This window comes from Orcinus orca, chromosome 15 (assembly GCF_937001465.1).
Source record: "Orcinus orca chromosome 15, mOrcOrc1.1, whole genome shotgun sequence".
Classification (NCBI taxonomy): Eukaryota; Metazoa; Chordata; class Mammalia; order Artiodactyla; family Delphinidae; genus Orcinus; species Orcinus orca.
In genome coordinates this window covers 42,056,358-42,077,121 of record NC_064573.1, presented here as the reverse complement: position 1 = coordinate 42,077,121, position 20,764 = coordinate 42,056,358, and the positions used below count along the sequence as shown (strand labels likewise).

General features: G+C 39.4%; 1 protein-coding gene across 2 annotated transcripts; it reads left to right on the top strand.

Moving 5' to 3' along the window:
• Positions 1 to 16,082: 16,082 nt before the first annotated feature.
• LOC101286711 (60S acidic ribosomal protein P1-like) lies at positions 16,083 to 16,427 on the top strand. 2 transcript variants are annotated; one of them, XM_049697995.1, is made up of 2 exons: positions 16,083 to 16,153; positions 16,229 to 16,427. In XM_049697995.1, exons 1-2 carry the CDS (start codon positions 16,083 to 16,085, stop codon positions 16,425 to 16,427), a joined length of 270 nt encoding a protein of 89 aa, XP_049553952.1. The 2 variants fall into 2 exon arrangements, with proteins under 2 accessions (XP_049553952.1, XP_049553951.1); XM_049697994.1 differs by having other exon boundaries at positions 16,083 to 16,427.
• The last annotated feature ends 4,337 nt before the right edge of the window (positions 16,428 to 20,764 follow it).

The following is a 20,764-nucleotide window of genomic DNA, read 5'->3' as shown; positions in this document are numbered from 1 at the left end:
TTTCATGACATTGCTTCCTCACATTTCACCTCACACTGTCCCCTGGATAGTTGTCCAGGATGTTGACAATCAAAAAGATGGGTAGGATAATTCCTCCTTCATTACAGCCTTCCTAGGGCTCCCTGACACATCTATGGGATGTGCCCTGGTCCTCCTAGATCATATCTCCTTATTCAAACACCCACTTGATTAGTATTTGGGGATGTGATTATTCTTGATCAACTGATTAATTTAATAAAACTCAATTGACACAATATTTGGCAGGGACATTTCGTATTTTGGGCTTTGGCACTGGGACTATTTCCTTGTTTCAATGAAGATTAATTTCTTCCTTTTTATTATTTAGTAATAAATAGGTGCTTTTGATAGTTGCCTTTACTCTGGCATCTTGTCCCAGAATATATGTTTTAAAATGAGGCTTCATTGATGTTTTAGAGGAAAAACAAACAGAAGATCAACATGGAGAATGAGATACATCTCTTCAACCTGGATTATCCTCATGTCTTACAGCCGGCTGCCCTGTGCCTCGCTCCCAGCCCATCTTCCACACAGCACGTGCCATTCACTGAAAGAATTCACTCTGTCCTTCCATATCTCTGCCGGTCCCCACCTCCAAGCACTGCCCCAAACCTCTCCAGGTTCATATTTAGGATGAACAGCAAAAGAAGACATCCATTCCTTTCAGAGAGCAGCCTTGTCTAGACATGTAGGTTTGTGGTTTAGCCTGAAAGTTCAACAAGGCAAACATAAAATAATGTAATGTTGAGACATCTCCAAATTTCTAGGTTATTCATCTGCTTCCAAATTTCCATATTGCATAAAGAAGAAAAGAAGAAGGAATGACTTTCCAGGAGTGGAAGGACAAAGAAAGGACAATCAGAAGTGCAGGTTTTATTAGGGCTCTCCAGGCCCTGCCCCTGGGAAGCGTCCTCTTCAGTGAAGTAGCTACTTTGTCTGTCCCTTGAATAGCCATCTGCAGCCCCTATCAGAACTAATGCTATTAAACTTCAGAATCATATGCCCACTCATTCGGATTCCATGCCAATCTTTTCATAATTTGGTTTCCTATGTGCTTTGTCTATAGGGAAAATATGTGCTTGTTTAGCACTATTGATATTAAAGTTTTCTTTGGCAGTTAACCTTCTCCTTATAAATTAAAAATTCAGATTTTACAAGTAAATCTGTTAGTAGCTTTGATGCATGCTTTAGCGTCCCGAAGTTAGGTGGTCTCTAGAATAAAGATAAGGTGAAATTTTGGAGGATGCAAGGCTGATGACAGCCCCTGGACTGTGGTCAACGCACCAAGGACATGCACCTGAAGGGGGTCAGTCCTGGAGGCGAGACATGCTTCCCTGGAGAGGCTGCTTCTGCGCGACAGGGGATTTTCATCTGAGCCCCCAAAGTGTACACATTGCCTACCTAGAGGAAACACCAATCTGACACATCCAAACACGGGTAAAATTAGACCCATTTAATGAATCTATTGTTACAACTCAGCCTTACAGACAACTCCAAGAAGCTTCCAAGCCCCAAATAATTTTAACCAATATACCATTTCAAAGAGGTCAAAGCTTTGAAACATTACATCACAGTTCACCAAGTAGAAATAAGTTCTCATCCTGGGAAGGTTAAGTAAGTGTTTATGTATAAGATTAGTTTCACTTCTTTAGATGAGTGTCAAATATAAGCTATCCTAGGATATTTTAAATTTTGGCAAAACTTGAAATAATTTCCTAGCTTTTATAAAAATAATTTTTTTACCCTCACTAAAATAAGAAGGAAACCCATATAATGAGCATTTTCTATGTGCAAGGGAGTAAGATCAGTGATTAATATACCTTACCTCATTTAATTTGTACAACTCCCTGATTAGTTAAGATATTGTACCATTTTACAGATGGGGAGATTGAGGCATTAAAAATTTGTGGCTTAGCGAAAGTCATACAAGTAATATGTTATAGAGCCAGAATTATAATAACCTAGGTCTGTACCCCCATTGGAGAAGAAATAAATGATAATTATTACTATGTTAATGTTTTCTAGCCAGAGACCACCAGGAACACACGTGTAGTTGAAGTTTGGGTTTATCACTCCTTGCATGAAAGGAGAACACATGCCATGGGGAACCGTAGGGTGTCTTAGTAAGGGGATTAGAAAGAGCCTATTAGAGGACTTGGGCTTTGGTTGGATGATTTGGGAAGGGGTCCAAGGAGGCTGGAGTTCACTCTGGACAGGATAGAAAGCAGGAGTCATTCTATCATGACAGGAAGGGTACCCTGGGTCAGGATAGAGCCGTAATGGTTGGTAAAGAAGGAACAGTCATTCACGTTAGTCTAGACAGGGGGATGTTTGGTATTTCACGGGTGGCACGGTGACCTTGCTTTCATCCGTATTCAGCCAAAATTATGAAGTGGTCTTGTTTTATCTAAGTGACCTTGTCTGATGATGGTTCTGTGAGATAATCTATGTTTAACAGAAGAATATATAAACACATGGCCTGGCTGTGAGCACCAAGCCAGCTTCAAACAATGCTGAGTCCTCGCTGTAAGTGTCAGACCAGTTCCTGGATGTCAGGAACTGTTCTTGATTTCTCTTCTAAGACCATGATATGATAGCAGAGTGGTAACTGTAGCTGAGCTGTGAAGTTATGAGACCAAGAATTCTCTGGCTGTTGGCTAAAAGGGTCTTGAGGCTTTGGGTGCTTCTAAATGGGAAGTTGAGGCACAGGCAATGCAGTTGTGATAAGGCTGCTCACAGGACGTGGTTTCTGAGAAAGATGAAGAGAGAGAGAAGAGGAGAAAGAGAGGAGAGAGATCACATTCAAGATGTAAACTGCAATCTGTCAAAAAGCCCATCTCATCCCATTTGCCATATTCTGTTCATTAGAAATGTGTCACTAGGTTCAGCCCACACATCAAAGGGAAGGGAATTAACCTTCAACTCCTGAAAGAAGGAGTATCAAAGAACTTGTGAACATATATTTTTTTAATCCCCCAAAGTACATTTATTGTTTTAGTCATTATTATCCCATGAAATTTTCTACTATGTTCTATTGAGACATATTTCATGTTCTTTATATTATCATTAAGACAAATTGCATATTACACATTTTAACTTAATGAAGTTTACTTAAGTGCACTTAATGAGAGAGACAGAGAGAGAGAGACAGACAGAAATAACACCTATTTAAAAGTGCAGGGGAAAGAAAATACAATGCATGTTGCTTAATTGGATTCAAGTTCAAATTAACTAACTATAGAAGGTATTTTGAGTATACTAAAGGAAATTTGAATACGGACTGGATGTTAGATGATATTAAGAAGTTATAAATTCTGCTGGTGTGATAATAAAATTGGGCCATTAAAGAAAATTCCCTTTTGAAAGAGATACTGAAGTTTTTTGGGTAAAATACAGTATCTGTAATTTATTTTGCATTTTCAATCCCCCTCTCAGAAAAGGTAAAGCAAATATACCAAGATTAATGTCTTTCACAACTTAGTAAATGTTGCATGGATGTTCAGTATACTATTCTTTCTACTCTTCTGTGTTTCAATTTTTTTAAATAATAACAAGTAAAAATAAAACCAAAAATCCCCCTAACACACCAGTGCAGATGAGCCTGTCTCCACTCAGACCACAGGCAGGGAGTGAGGAAAAGGAGAGTATGGGCTTTGCTTTCGGTTGTCTTCTTCCTTGTTGAGAGAAACTCTATTACAAAAGGATATTTTACGTGGAAATGCTATTATAATATCCTACTATACATTTGCATATACAAAATTATTTGTATTATACATTATGGGCTACTTTAGGGATTTTGGAAAACTACTTTGACCTCATCTGAATTTTGCCTGTTATGATGCTATTAGAACCTATTAGAGCCTGAAGTGACTGACCTCATAGGGGTGTTGTCACCCAAAGCTCGTGTGGTTTTTGTCTGTACATTCCAGGCAATGACCACCCAGGATGCCCTCTGGTTCTCGGCTCATGTGATCCAGTCTGGTGCAGTGGGTCCAAGTTGGGACAGTGTCAAAGTAATAGCTTGAGCTTCACAATGTTTGTAGCTTAAATCTCCCACGTTGGAGATTTATCATTGAGTCCTTCCAGCTATGGGAATAGATTTGCCAGGTATCAGCGTTTGACACTGACAGTGTGGGTTGTGGAGGCTGAGTATATTGGAAGAGTCGAGGCTGCTGGAGAAAAGTGTGACAGGGCTGGGAGGAGCCGCAGGGAGGAGACGGCCTGGAAAGGAGTGGAGAAGGAAAGCTGATTGCAGTTGAGGATGGAGCCAGAGACCATTGTGAATCTAGGGTCAGAAAAATCTGTTGTCTAGACAAAGAATTAAATAGAGCAAAGACAATGGTTGCCCGAACTCCAGGTTTCACTCATAAAACGACCTGAGGTAGGTCTGCAGTTACTGAGTGTAGGAAACCTTGTGTCTAATGGATCCTTTTGAACATTTACCTGTAATGATGGAATTAAAACATGATCTATGCAGCACTCCTGCTGAAATGCTTCGAGTGTGCCGTGAACGGGGGGGGGGGGGGGGGCGGGGGGAATCAGATCCCACGCCCCCTCCCGCCAAGGCGACATTCAAATCTGTCATAACCACCGTCTGAATTCCATCGTGGAGGGAACCCGTTCCATCTGTTTGTCACGATGGCCCATTTGCAGCCAAGTGGATTTAAGCCCTTTAAAAATGATTTCCTCTCAAAAGCCCTTTCTTTGTGTGTGCGATTTCCCAACAAGTCTCAGATGGAAGTTCACCTCACCGGCGTTGCCACTTAGCAACTAACCCTCTGTTTAAATTATGCTTCAAAATGCTGCACATGACAAAGCTGATTCTCATTCATTTTCCAAACGCCATGATATTCACCAGAATCTTGCAGTGGCCTTGTCCCCTCTGCAGTGCTTGCCTTGGATTTTTATCAGTGTCTGTCAGAGACCCAGGGTTCAAACTACTGGAGATCCAGATGACATCTGGCTACCCAGCTCCCCGGAATACTGGCTGCAGTGCTTATCAGTGCATTATTCATCAAAACTGATGATGCAAGGTACAGCATGCTGTCTGCAGTTCAGTGTATGAGTAGAAAGGGGTTGGCAGAAACGCCTGGTGTTCTGTGAGCAGCATGTAATCAATAGTCTGGGTGCTTATTCACTTCGTGTTGATGACTATTCCCTCTGGTACATTGCTGTATATTTTTGGGTTCACTGTACTACCAGCTGTGCAATTTTTCTTCCTCCTCTGTTCCTCCTATCAGCCCTGATACAGCACAACCTATTTGTATGATGGGTGTCAAATCAAATAATCTAATGACCAAAAACAGGGCAGCAGGCATGGGTGAAAAGAGACCAATCTGCTAATATCCACGTGTACACGGTAATAAAATCAAATGAGCTGCACTTAAATTCAGACTTTCTGCTACTTGACTCAGATGAAACAATACCAGTCCTCCCCTGTCTCCATCTCAAATGACAAACAAATCATTGGCATCCCCCTTCCATTTTATCTTCTAAGTGTGTTTGTGTGTGCTACAGTTTGTAAATCCTATTCCCTCTGAGTAGAGGAACTTAGTTCCCTCTGTTAATGACAAATGCTCAACACTGTCAAGGGACTGCAGAATCTGAGAGGTCACACCTCAGCCCCCTCCTTCTCTGTTGATATTATTAGGAATTGTACAGAATGTGCTCAGATCAATACTGCAATCCATCCAGTTACATCTGAGATGAAGAAATTAATTTTCACTTGCAAATTAAGGAGCAGTTATCCATCTTGTACAGTTTTAAAAATGTGATTATTATTATTAAGAGAAAAGGTATCTGTCTTTTTTAAGATGTAGAAAACAATAGATATCCAAGTGGAAAAAGCTAGCTTTAAATGTTCAAATCAGCCCCCAATTTTAGTCAACCTCTCAGCAATCCCCACAGAAGTTCTTTAAGGTTTAATATTCTCTGTGAGTCCGTGTTCTTAAGAGCTCCTGTCTTAGGCAGCAGTGAAGCCTATGGTCTGGTAGGTGATTTGAAGACTGGACGGCCGTGGCCAGCGTGCACCATGGTGTTGGCCCATGTCCGGGGTTTGATAGCTGGGTCCATCATTTTTGTCAGGATGGGTGATCACTGTGGGCCAAAACCATGGTCACTAAGACGTTGACTGGTCTCCTGAATCTTCACACATTTTCATCAATAAGAAAAAAAAAAAGAATTCTTTATTTTTAGGATGAGTGAGTCTGGTTAGACCGATTCATAGTCGTCAGTGGTATTATGTGGATACAGTTAAGACCTCAAGTGGGAATTCCAAATTCTGGGACTTGCTTTAGATGTAGCCCCAGAGCCACGCTGCACACACATGACATCCACCTCTTGACAAAGTGAATCTCTCTGGTTCCTGGATCCTGCCCTGAAATGCGGCTTAAAACGGGCAAATGCGCAGACAATAGAGCATCACGTGGCACAGCTGTGGGCAGGGTTGGAATAAAAGAGGCAATCGTTACAGTAGTTACTGAGGTCACAAAATTCAATTTTGGATAGTGTGATAGTTACCTCATGGGGCTATCTCAATTCAGACAGGCTGGGTTCAAATCCTGCCATTTCCTAGGGCTGAAGTCACTGGTAAAGTGAATGAACCTCTCTGTTGTTCAGTTCCATTCCATGCTAAATGTGAATAATAACGTTTCCCAGGTCATAGGGTTATTGTGAGGAATAAATTGAGATAGATCACATAAAGGATTAGCAAGCACCTGGCACCTAGAAAGTGATCAATGAAAGTTAGCCTTTATTACCAATGACCAGCAAACTAGGACCTGGTAGTATTATTTCCATTCAAGTCTACTCAACTGCAACTGCATTGGTGAACATCCAACACGTGTAAGGCACTGTCCTGTGTGTTGAGGGGTAAAAATATGATGAAAATACGGCTCTAGCCTCCAGTTGCTTAGGACTGATGGGGTGGAGTTAGACACGTATACACCTGACAGCAATGAGGGTACAACCGAGGCACAGACCACGTCCACAAACCATGAAGATAGGGAGGAAAGTCTCTCATTCTTATTTGAGGTGGGGAGGAGGGTGGTCCAGATGATCACTGGAGCTGGTCCTGGAAGTACAAATAAGAATTTAAGGAGGAATTGGGAGTGTGAGGGGATATTCTGATGCAATATCATAAACGGGGAAATGGAAAGTTGTGGGGATTGTAGCGAATGGTCTTATTTAACTAGGAGCATGCATGACATGAAGAGAAAAGCAGGAACTCTGGAGTCGTTGGCTCAACCTGTGTTTGGCTCTGCCTTTATTCCTCGGCTGTGTGACATGGAACCTCACCATATGTGAAACATATAAACCCTGTGTAGATGTACACCGATGATGGATAATAATCATATGTACCCCATAGTATCGTTGTAGAGATTTACGGGAATAAGATATGTAAAGCACTGGGTTTGTGAAAGCCAACAGTAAATATTTCCTTTGGGGGCAGAGAGTGGGAGGTTCTTCACCACTGTTTAGTATGGCTCAGTTGGCAGCTGGAGCTCCCCAGTGTTTTGAGGCTGAGGGAAAGTTGACTCAAGCCCCAAATCCACTTTCTGTTGTATCTGTGCATCGCTAGGTCACTCCTGGCTTTGAGCCCTCTGAGCTTCCTCTAACTATCTCTCATGCTCTTGCTTCTCTTCTAGAAGCAGCCCTTGTCCCTCAGAACAGCTGGATGGATTGGCCCAGGCAGAAGGAAAAGCAGATGCAAAGACCCTAAGGTAAGTGTGAGCTTGACTTACTCAAAGAAGAGCAAGGAAGTCCGAGGGCTAGAACAGAGTGGGAAAAAGCGACAGTGACAGGAGATGCAGTCCGAGTAGTAGTCAGGGCACAGATAATGGAAAGCACCATAGACCATGGCGAGGACTTCAGATTTTATCCAGAATGAAAAGACAAGTCTTTGAAGAGTTTTGGTAAAGGGAGTGAGATGATATATCTTATGCTTAAAAGGACCACTCTGGCAGCAAGAAAGGAAAATAGATTGAAGAGGCAAAAGAAGCAGGGAGACCACTCAGGAGACTCTTGAAATAACCCAGGTGAGAGCTGATGGTGGTTTGGGCTAGGGTTGTAATGGTGGACATGGTTAGAAATGCTCTAGGGAGAGGTGAGATGATTCATTCATGGATAGAATACAAAGGTGAGGAAGAAGAGTCAAGGGCAAGTCCACAATTTCTGACCAGAGCAACTAGAGGGTAGAGGCACTGTTTACCAAGTGGGAAAGGACTGAAGGGGGAACAGGTCTGGGGGAGGGGAAATCAAGAGTTCTGCTTTGGACATGTTAAGTCTGAGATGTCTTTTCCTATTAATCACCCATCAAATGGAGATGTCGAGCAAATACTGGAATACATGATTTTAGAATCTGGGGCGAGGTTAGGGCTCAAGATTAAATTTGGAAATGCATTATCCTCTGCTGTTAGATGAAAACATTACATTTATAGCTCAAAATTATGGAAATAACATGGATTTAAATTCAGACAAAGAGGAAAAAAATTTCTTCTGAGTCGGTTTGCCTTCAACACCATCAAGTACCCTGCGGGGCCTAGGGGACAGGGCCCAGGGAGCCAGGCCAGCTCCGTGTATTGGCCTGTGTGAGGTCCTGAGGACCCTGACGGCCGACATCAATGAAGGTCATGCACACAGACCCAGCCGGGGAAGAGGGAACAGAAATCAAACTGCTCCAGAATACATCCAGAGCAAACAAGCAAAACTCACCTTCCTTTATTTTCTGTTTTATATCACTGAGCAATTTGATTAAAACAAATCAGCAGGACAAAGCTTTTCTGTGGGGAGACAAAAATCAATGAGAAGAGTCAAGGTTGAGTAAATGTCCTATGGATATGCAGGGGAGAGAATACATTTTCCAGAATAAGAAGGGAACGCATCAGAATTAGTTGTTCCTAAACACAAAGTTACTTTTACTTTCATTTAGTGCTTTCAATGGGTTTGAGGGGGTGGGTCGCATCTGTGGAGAAACAGTCCATGACCTGAGAAGGTTTCAAAAGTATTTATGATATGTTTTTTGACTTGATAAGATGTGGAAATTTTTCACAAAGGAATTTCTTTATGAAAGTAATTGGGTAAGTCATTGGGAAAGAGTACACATCCAAATTAAAGTTGGCAGCAGCAATGCAGTGACCTGATTGGCTGTCATCAACTTCAGCCCATGCAATCGCACTGGAAAGGAATCGATGCCTGTAAGTGAAAGCCATCCTGGTGCACCACTCAGCCATCCCTTCAAGGGAAGACCTGCCACAAGGAGCGCGAGTAGCCAACAGCCTCTGAGTGTAGGTGACCTTGGGATCTGCCTCAGCTTTTAAGCCAGTGCCGAGCACTTGCATGGCAGCCCTCAGCAGACCATTGAGCAAAACAGTGGTGAAGGGCTTGCGATCTCTGGAGAGCGATATCCCTCCCACTGCTTTCTGGGAGCTTATTGTCCTGCAGCCCCTTGTTGGCTGACCGAGGCTTCCTCAGAGCTGCTCCACAGGCTGAGGTTCTCCCTACCTGACTCTCCTTCCTTCCCTTGTACTTCCACAGGCATCAGACCTACATCAGAGTCTGAAAGTTTTCTCTAACTGTTCTTGTTCCTTCTCCCCTTTATCTGTAACAGGCATTATCCCCAATTAATACCTTGCATTTCTAGCTCTGTCTGAGGATCTGCTGCTGGAAAGACTCAACTGACACCATGTCACCCTTTATTTTGTTGTATCAGGAACTTGTGGAGAATATATGGGAAAACAATTTTTAAAAACCTACTTTTATTATTTTTTATTTACTCATATATTCCCCATTTACACCAATTTCTGCTTTATATAAAGGTGTGACATACTCTGCGATATTCCTTGCCTCCAATCCCTGATTAACAGGTTTCTGCTCTGATTGGATCATATGTACTCTTTCTAAGAGAGAATTTAGCATGTTTTGAAAGAATGCTAACATTTTGGAAGAATTGACACTAACAAATATGTACATTATTCAAAAGGTAAAATCTCCTCTGACAGTTAAAAACTTGTAAACTGGTATCAACTATTTTCCAATTTTCCTTGCAGTTGGCTGACACAGAATTGTTCTATCAAATATAAATGGTCTCTAATTATAACAGATTTAGGGAAGAATGACTGTGATGGAAAACCTGAAAACAATTGGGACCAAGTTGAGATGGGCTGAATCAAACTGAAAGCTTCCTCAAATGAGCATCCTAGTATGCTTTTAGCAAAGTGTTCATTTTCAGTGCAACCTTCTCATCTGTAACTCCTCAGTGCCATGTGTGGTTTCTGTATGAGAAAGTCTGTGAAATCAATCATCTATCTTTCTTTCTTATTTTACTGCTAAACAGAGCCCTGACATGGGTTTTGGATCATGAGCCCATGACCATGTGGACCTTGGCCAATTCACCCAAGCTTTTAGGGTCTCCCTTCCACGTGTATGGAAGGAAGGGGTTGAACCGGAAATTCACTATGATCACCTTCAGCTCCTAATGTCTATCATTTTATGGAACGAAAAAGGAATAAAATATGCCTAAAGTCATCTTCCTGTGCTACTTCTCCTTCTCTCGAAAACAAAACACTAAAACATATTCAGTTTTTCAAAGACATTTTTGCTTTATTCAAACCCCTTCCCCCGCTTTGTGGGATGATCTTGACGAATTTCAGAGGAATTGAGAAGACCAATTTCCAGATCATCTGGAGTAATTAATTCCAGTGGCTGGAGTTAATTATGATGAGGCAATTCATAAAGTATACAGTAGAAAAAAAAGCAGCAATTGATGAGACTTCATCTGCAGTGGGATTCGTTTTTTCAAAGGCATTCTTCTGGCAACACATTTCAAAGTTAAACATGTGTGCTTCAATGGTGGGAAAACAGTTTATGAGGTTATCATTAGGTATGGGTATGAATTATGTGCAAACGGCCTTATGTATATTTTTGCAGATATGATACAGGCCTAATTGGTGTATTACATGGGGGAATTAATGACTATAGCAGAGACTTCAACTCCATCATGTTTTTTATGTGGAAACTATGGTTATTTACAAAAAAAAATCCATTAGTAAAAATGGCATGATATTGTGAAATAATATTAACATCAATATGAAAAATTAACAGGAACATATTCAGTATAAAAATGACAATTTGGGAAGCACTCTCAAATCTGTATTATAAAAATAAAGAATTCGTAATAATGCAATAACAGAATGTATTTCTGTTTTATGATTCAGATAGTAAAGCACTTAGGTTCCACTTTCATGGTTTATGCTGTTATCAGAACCCCCTGATATAATTAGATGGCCTTATTTTGGCCTTATTACTTATATTTTCTTATTGCATAGCAAAAATCCCACTGGTGAGAAAAACCCTCAATATCTTAAATCTAAGAGCTATATTGCTGAAATAAGCGTGAGAGCCTGAAATCAAGTTCATTCACAAAAAAGGAGCCAGGATTTTTGTAAGCTGATTAATACCACTCCTGAGCATTTTCAAACTTTTTATTAGTTTAAAAATTGATTTTACTTTCATAATCTCTCTCATTTTATTCTCCTAATGCCCCTGTGAGGTAGATGCTATTGTTCCCATTTTGTAGATGGAAAAGTTTATGGTTGTATGAAATGGCAGAGCAGAGACTCGAACATTTATCATGCTACCCAACAACTCCATTCTACTCACAACCCTGGAAATTACAAGCAAAACCATCTAACTAAGAAACAGCACGTGTATACGGTGTGCTTTGTAATATTGTGTTTAAAAGCTGATTATTAAAATCTATTCCTGACCCTTTCTCAGAAATGCCAATACTTCACTTTCTCCCTTAAGGCTGGGTACCTGAGTTTTAAGGCAGGTTTTGTTGTTAACCGGCTTTGAATCCTTAGCCAAACAGCTTGCCCTCTCTGAAAAGAGGGGACTGAAGTCTTCTAGATCTAAAACACTTGATTCAAATTTTGTTAAACGAAAATAAATGTACTCCTGATTAACTGACCATGTCATTGTCACTTATGTCACCATATTGTAGTGGTTATAGGTTGCAATCAATGGCTCAGAAAGATTGCTTCTATAAGAACAAGCTCAAATAAGCTTGCCTAAGACATTTCTTTTGAAAATTATTATATCTGAAAAGTTTTTTCTCTAAAATATCTTATGTGAATAAGGCAAAACTTAACCTACTTTGTTAAAAAAAAGAAAGAAACAGAAGAAAAATTCACAAATGGAGATAGCTTAACAGTGTCTTAACAATTTTCTATTCTTTACTGATTTAGGTACCAGACTACAGAAATCTTTTAATTATTGAGAGCAGGAAAACAATCTCACCGGTCTTTTGACATTAATATAAGCATGTTGGCTCACATATGCTGTGCTAAGTGTATAGAATGGTCTAAAAATGGGACAAATATACTTGCCACTGAGAATGTGAATGGAGCTAAAAAGTCAGAATAATTGTTAAAATGCTGGCCACACCTGATAAAAATATGAATTTGAAATGCATTTCCAACTTTATTATAAATAGAACCATTTGAATTTTGCTTAGGATCTTTGTGGCATTGCAGATAAAAAGCTGTCAGCCAAAACACTGCCATTGTAATAATGTATTTCAGTTCAAGTTACATATGCTGTTGATCCCTGAACAATGCAGGGGTTAGGGGCACTGACCACCCGGGCAATGGAAAATCCACATATAAGTTATGGTTGACCCTTGCGTCCACAGTTCCACATCTGTGGATTCAACCACCACAAACCCGTGTAGTACTGTAGTACTTACTACTGAAAAAAAATCTACATATAAGTGGACCTGCTCAGTTCAAACCCATGTTGTTCAAGGGTCAACTGTATTTCATGTCTTATACATTTACAATAAGTTCTCCCCAACTTCCTCCCCCACAAAAAACATGTCCCAATGGTAGCTATTGTTTGTTATGGATCCAGCATTATAAGTATTATTTACTTTTATCTTCTACACAACTGTGTAAGTGAGGTGTTGTTATCTCAATTTTGCATATAAGGAAAACAAGTTCAGTAGTAAATCCAGGTATACCTGCTTCACAAGGCAAGTTGGTTTGATTAACCACAAAACTTTCTGTCCACTTTGTAGCCAATTGCTGTAGCATTCTATACACCTATGTGCTAGGAAATATGAATACTACTGTGGTGGAAATTTCTATGTGGTGGTTTTTCTGGAACATAAGAAAATTCTGGGAGTGATCACGAGTAGTCCTCAGAAATAACCATTTTCCCCCTAAGAGGAAAATCCCTTGATGCTTGGGGAAAGGCATCAGTTTTCTAAACTGATGTGCCTTTGTGTTGGGTTATGTATCTGTATCTCTGTCCATTGGCAGACTTTTTTGGGGCTTCCCCTTGCTTCCCAGCACATGATCAATTTTTCATGGGAAGAGGCATGACCTAGGACATTTGCCTGTTTTATATATAGAACTATAAAGATAACGATACCCTCCAGCAAATGAGGAAACCTGTGAGCTGTAAATGCCTGTGTCTCCAATTAATTCACAGAATTCCCTCCAAGGGAGGGACTTATTTTGCATTTGAACTCCAAAACACCTTTCAAGATTGTTAAACTTAACACCAGCCTGAAAATCCCAATCATGCTGGAGATCAGTTAACTGCTTCTAGTGTTCTACTAGCTCCCCTTTAAGGTGTTTGCATTTTAGAGTAAGTAATTTGGCCATTACCACATTTGCACTGAATAAAAACACATTATTGTTTTGTATGATAGTAAGTTGACTTATAATACTCAAATGCGCTGAAAGCTTGCTCCTTGACTTTCTTATCTGAGCTAATAGTCAATATCATCCTTTCCCCTCTTTACCAGTTTCAAATCTCAGCTTGTCTTCCTCTGTACACTTGTTTTATTTGAATTCTTTTTTTCCATGACACAATTGCTTTCCTCATTCCCACGTTGGGATTTAAATGCTCTGATACTCCCCTGTTACATATTTCAAACCAACTTTCTCATATTGCATCAAAATTAATTCCTTGACTACTTGATTATCTAATTATTTGCCATTAACTTTAATAGTTTAAAATAATAGTCTCTTATGACAACAATTGATGTTCATGGTAGAAGATTTATACAATTAGATAAGGGGTGAAGAGAAAATAAGAAACACTGCAGTATCATCAACCAGAAATAACCTGTGTTATGGTATATAGTTTTTCTTTATTTCCATGGATGTTCTTATTTACAAATATTACAATAATGAATCACACTGTATAAACTATTTTGTAACCTTTCCCCACAATATAACATGAATATATTTCTATCTTCCTAAATGCTATTTTTCATTCTTATTCAAAATGATTTTATAATTTCCCATTATATGGGTATACACAGTTTATTCAACCAGTTCCCTAATGTTGGGCTAGAGGTTCTATCCATGTTTTTGGTTATTATAAACAAGTACATTGATAAACAACCTTGGTAAATAAATCTTTGTTACATCTGTAATCATTTTCTTAGGGTGAATTCTTAGAGGAAGAATTACTAGGTCATAGTTTGTACACAATTTTAGGATTAAAAAAATGGATATATTTTTCCAAAGTTACATCCAGCATAGCTGTACCAATTTATACTCCTTAAGCTTATTGATGATTCCTGCATCATTATCCCTGAATATTATCAATTTTAAAGTACATTTTCTAGGCAAAAACTCACTGATTTAATCAGCTTTTATTCGACTAGCTGGAATAATTGAACTTAAAACTTTTTCCTGGTCTATCTTTTTTTGTTTTTTAAAAATATTTATTTATTTATCTACCTTTGGCTGCGTTGGGTCTTCGTCGCTGTGCATAGGCTTTCTCTAGTTGCAGCAAGCGGGGGCAACTCTTCATTGCGGTGCGCGGGCTTCTCACTGCGGTGGCTTCTCTTGTTGCGGAGCACGGGCTCTAGGTGCGCAGGCACAATAGTTGTGGCGCACGGGCTTAGGTGCTCCGTGGCATGTGGGATCTTCCTGGACCAGGGCTTGAACCCTTGTCCCCTGCATTGGCAGGCGGATTCTTAACCACTGCACGACCATGGAAGCCTCTCCTGGTCTATCTTTAGTTGTGTGTGTATGTGTTTTACTGCCGGTTCATGTTCTTTGCTCATTTGTTTATTGGAATACGTGCTCTTTCTTAAAAATTAATTTTTAAGAACCCTCCATATATTAAAGATAGTAAAATCTAAATGTCACATATGTTATAAATATTTTTCCAGTTTAAAAGGTCTTTCAATTATTTTGTTTCAGACAGTTCAAACATGTGTGGAGTTTACCTTTTCCTTTAAAGTATTTGTTGCTTTGATATCACAGTTATCAACACATTTCAACCCTAATATTAAATGCATTTTCAACTACAACACAGTTTCTAGTATTTCTATGATTTTACTTAAAAATTTAGATTTGCACTATTTAAAAGAGTGAAGGATCTAACAACAGATTAGGAAGATACTAGAGGGAGAGGCAGAGGAATCCCCCTTACCACTCTCCACTTTCAGCCTCCCAGGCTGGTAGATCTGGTTTGATGGTGGTGGGACAATGACCTTACAGGAGGTCAGGGTTAGACTCACCTTGTAGGGTCACCTGGAAAGAAATATCAGCATCTGGAGAGGAAGTGACAAAGAAGGGAGGTGAAAGCCTGGTGAGCACAACTTTGCCTGCTCTTGTGTTTTAGTGCATGGATGCTGTCCATCAACGGCATTCCTTTAAGGATCCTCTCACATTCTCCAGATTGTGCTGAGTTCCATCCAAACTGAGTGTGAAGACCACACTTTCCAATGGTCCCACTTTGGAAGACAGGAAGGGGCCTGACACCCAGAGGTACGAAGTGGTACGGAAAGAAAAACAAGATGTGACTGGGTCAGGGTAAATCCACCCAGGACCATCTGTTTGCAGCGTGTGTCCCCTTAAACATCTTCTCGGGCAAGAGCACAAACTGTCCTATTCAAAAAGGCTCACTTGCCTTTCCTCAGCTGCCTCTAAGCTGCTCAGTCCTTCCGGAGAAGCAAAGGCCGCTTTTGGGGTGAGGCCGTCGCTTCATCCAGCGACTAGCACCATGCCCGGCAGCCCCACCTAGCACTTGCCCGCACCATGGCCTCCGTCTTGGAGCTGGCGTGCATCTACTTGGCCCTCATCCTGCACGACGATGAGGTGACAGTCACAGAGGATAAGATAAATGCCCTCATTAAAGCAGCCGGTGCAAATGTTGAACATCTCTGGCCAGGCTTGTTTGCAAAGGCTTTGGCCAATGTCAACATCGGGATCCTCATGCGCAATGTGCGGACTGGTGGACCTGCCCCAGCAGCTGATGCTGCCCTAGCAGGGGGTCCTGCCCCCTCCATCCCTGCTGCCCCAGCTGAGGAGAAGAAAGCAGATGTAAAGAAAGAAGAATCTGAAGAGTCTTATGATGGCATGTGCTTTGGTCTTTTTGAGTAAACTTCTTTAGTAACAGGGTCAATAAAAAGCTGAACTCTTTGCTGCCGTTGGTCTTACTGCTATAAATAAATAAATAAATAGGCTTTCTCAGAATTCCTAGCAGGAAATTTCTGTTTATATATTATTGGTCAGGCGTGTGTAACAGGAACACTTCTCACTACTGGAGAGGCTGGGAATGCAAGTGTTTATGTGGGCACGTTGGCACCCTTAATCCAATTAGCATTCTCTTAGTAAAGGAAGAAGGAGAGATACATGGGACGGAAAATAACAGTCTCTGTTATTAATGGGGGAGAATTTGAGAAACAATTCAAATAAAATGTGAACATTCTAAATAATAATATGCTGAGTAGAATATCAGTTATCTACTTTATTACTTCATTGGGTTATTGTGAGTATTAAATAAGAGAAGCCTCAAGAAGTCTTACCCACGATTATTATACACTTAATTTAAATGAGGTAATGCCTATAAAGTGTTGCACAGAGCAAAGACTCAAAAAATATTAGCTGTGGTTCTTTGCTGTTATGAAAACGTTTCATTCTCTGATTCTTTGCTTCTGCTTCATAAATGATATGAATACAATTCTATGCAGAGGTTTTTATTTCCTATCTACATGATGACCACAAGTTTAACCTTAAGGGGGATGGCAGTGCTTTCCAATCATGTCACATAAAACATCACTTATGAAGAATGTTTTGGGAAGCTGTAGCAGATGATAATATTTATCTGCCTTACTGTAACACTTTATTTTATAACAGGTTGATTCATGAAGGTTTGTTGGAGTCAGGATTGCTATAATGAACATCCAATGTTTGTGAGACTATTTGAGAATACTTGGTTAATGTCAACTGTCTTATATTTGAAAGGCATAAAAAGAATAATGAGTAAAGCATACTTTCAAAAAACTGCTGTGACTTAGAATTATAGGATCATTGAATTTTTGAGCTGGGAGGATTTTAGAGGGGAAACTGAGGCTGGGAGTGTGTAGAGTGAATAAGTAGATTGGAGAAATTCACAGATAGGTAATATCATCTATTATATCTTGTCTCATGAAGTCATATCAAGTAGAACATAAAAACCCTTTGCTTATGCTTTATTTTTCTGGTGTAATTGGTATTATAACCGTTTAGTTGTGATTTCCACTATAGCAATGAAAAATATATAGTCTTTGTTGGGTGAATTGATAAAAAATAATGACATGATGTCAATAGCTAGGATATTGGGCTGATTTTATATTTGCTGTCTCATCTCTGACTTTATGAGATTCTACTCCTCACTTTTCTTTCAATTAAACTGGCAGGAGGGCATTTACTTTCTCTTATTTCTTGGACTTATTATCTAGAGATAAGAATCTGAGAGATAAGACTAAAGAATGATTTCATTGTGACTTCATTTTAGAACCAACGGCACTTTGCAAATGGCTGTGACGTTAGCAGATAATTTAACCATCCCAAACTTTGCGATCCTTACATGGGAATAAAAGTAGTACCTACCTCATCATGTTGTTGAGGCTTAAACGAGGTAATATGCTTAAAGACTTTCCAGAATACCTACATCATGTACATTCACTATTATTATGAGGAGTAGAATTATAACTGGCACCTGTCTGATACATACAAGAGATTTTGTTGAGTTGAAAAGCAATGGATTTGCCACAGAAGTCCTCATGTTCTGGGGAAGTAGCTATTTTATTACTGTCTAATCTTTCAAAAATCCTCTTGGCTTCAAGCACAATTTCTCTCTCAAATCCAGTTTTTGGTGGGGATTCTCAATATGTGGGTGTTAGTAGAACACACCCTCATGGCATTTGTAAGAGCACAACTTACAAAGGACCACTGTAGCCTGCAGATCACTGATAAAAACAGCTGGAGCTGACATCTGTGCCTTACAAACCTTTTCAAGTCATAACAAAACCAGCCTGATTTCATAGCCACAGTACGAATTTCAACTCATGTATAGGAAAGATGTCTGGGAAACCTGATAATGCTGGGCACATAAGATGAAGGCCTTGTCCTTTAATTCCATGTTGGGAAGCACCGATGAAAGGACATAAAATGCACACTTAACACTTCCCTAAGTAGGCATGGATTCCACAGTTACAGGTTGATTGTCATTTGGTGAATTTGTGAGCTTTTAATGATTCTCGCCACTTTCAAATGACAAGTAGGAATATGTTTGAAATTGATCACTCTGATTTATAGTCATAAAGGTAACAGGATAAGTCAGAAGACCTAAGGCAGGACCCTCTTTCTAAAATGCATTTTGTCTCTGGTTCCTTTGGCCAGCCTGTAATTGATAATGAGCTCTTCTGCCAGTTATAAGTCACAGGTCCCGTGACAGGTTTTCCTATATGATTTTCATCAAATGCTTCGGAATCCTGGGGCAGAAAGAAATTATGTAAATATAAGTTTTTATTACTATTGCGTTTTTATTACTTTTCTCCTCTGGTTTTTATTGCCTCATATAATACAGGTAAATATGGAGATCCCACGAGGAGATGGGGGTTACTGATCTCGTGCCTCTGCTCTCATGCTTTGTATTCAATCCGTGTTAATTATCCATGATTTCTTAGGCAAAGAGAGGAACGCAGACTCCATGCTGTCTGCAACTACTTCGGTCATTCCTTTACTGCCCATGACACCATGTGAGACCTGCAGATGCTAATCAATCTCTCCCTGCCCCAGCTCAAACAAAAAATGTTAACCATATGCAACTTCAACCTGTTTATCCTTAAGCAATGCAAAGCCATGCAGCACTACAGACGGGCAGTGGGGGAGAGCACAGAGCTGACACTTCACACAGTGTTGCTTTGTGAAACAGAAGAGCTCGGAATCTAAGAATTTAGGGCAGGGATAGCTGAGTTGGGCCCCTTTCTTCCAGCTTTTCTCACTGATAAAGACAAGGGATCCTCAGAAATTCTCTTCATCCGAGTAGAATTGATGAACAACTACTTAGATATTAGCTCCTGGAGTTCAGATTTGGAGGTTCTTTTGGGGACTGTGGATTCTGAACGTCTAAATACTCTCCGACATGATCTGTTAGCTCCTGGTAAGAACTGAGACATTCACCAGGAGGAAGAAAAGAGGAGTTTTAATTAACGTTAGCTCATTTTGTTTAATCTGAATGATAATTTTCTGTTGGACATTATTTTGGGGTGCAGATCTTTTCAAAGCGCTCTTCATCTTGGTAGCTAATGTTTCTTAGTACTTCCTAAAAAAATCCCAGCAGATTATTAAATACAGTAAATTTAAAGGACATTGGGAAATATAACTCAGAAAGTAGAAAAAAGATTCAAAATGGTATTTGAATAAACATTACAATCTCAGTCTCCTTTTTCTTCAAAATAAGCTTATTTATTCACTTATTTAATGTTTCTCCTTCCTTGAACTGTAAAACAATATGTTCATACTAAAGAGTATTTTGGAAAATGAAAACAATGTTCTACCAATCCAACGTTATTTTTTTTTTTTTTGAAGCTTTCAGTATTTATTTATTTATTCATTTTTTCACAAAAACAATGTATTTTATTCTTTTGTTAGATTATAAAATATTTACGCACAAATTCATTCATACATTACAAGTGTTTGAAGTTAGTATAGATGGACTGCATGTGTATTTTCTATTATTATTTAAAGTAAAAGAACATGTAGTCACAACCATGGCTCCAACCTGCTTTTTTTTCCACTGCATTAACTGTCTTTGATTTGAAGCCAATATAACACCTTATAAATTTATGGTCAATAAAACTTCCCAAACACACATTTTTAAACTTCTAACAGTAATATATCAATAACATCAATGTTATTTCTCTTCTCATCTCCCCAGAACTCCTGTTGTGAATTTCCATTGAGAGGTCCTGAAATGACCTTAAAATCAGCATTCTACAAGTAATTTTGTATTTCTCCTCTCACTAACCCTAAACTTTGATTATTAAAGTTCTGTTAATTGACTGACCATTTCCTAATTCACCCAGACTAAAAAGGTGTTATTGGCATTGATTAGTCCATAGCTTTTTCTCCTGATAGCTAACAAGCGAATAGATCTTGCTGACTGAGTTTTCTTTCAAAAAAACACTTGGAGTCATCTCATTCTTTCATTTCCTCTGTCACAACCAATATTCATGTCACATTCATGTTTCTTTCGGCATACCACACTAAACTCACTGTCCTTTTAAAAAAATACACACACATCTCTCTCTCTCTCTCCCCCTCTCTCTCTCCCTATCTATTTATCTATAAAATAACTAGATTTGAAAGATAATTCTATTAGGACCTTAAGTATCATTTAATAGCCATAACTTTTGGAAAATTACTTAAATCCACGAAACTCATTTTCTCAG

Excerpts from the sequence above, each read along its gene's own strand:
- LOC101286711 (XM_049697994.1), top strand. The coding sequence starts at position 16,083 with ATGGCCTCCGTCTTGGAGCTGGCGTGCATCTACTTGGCCCTCATCCTG.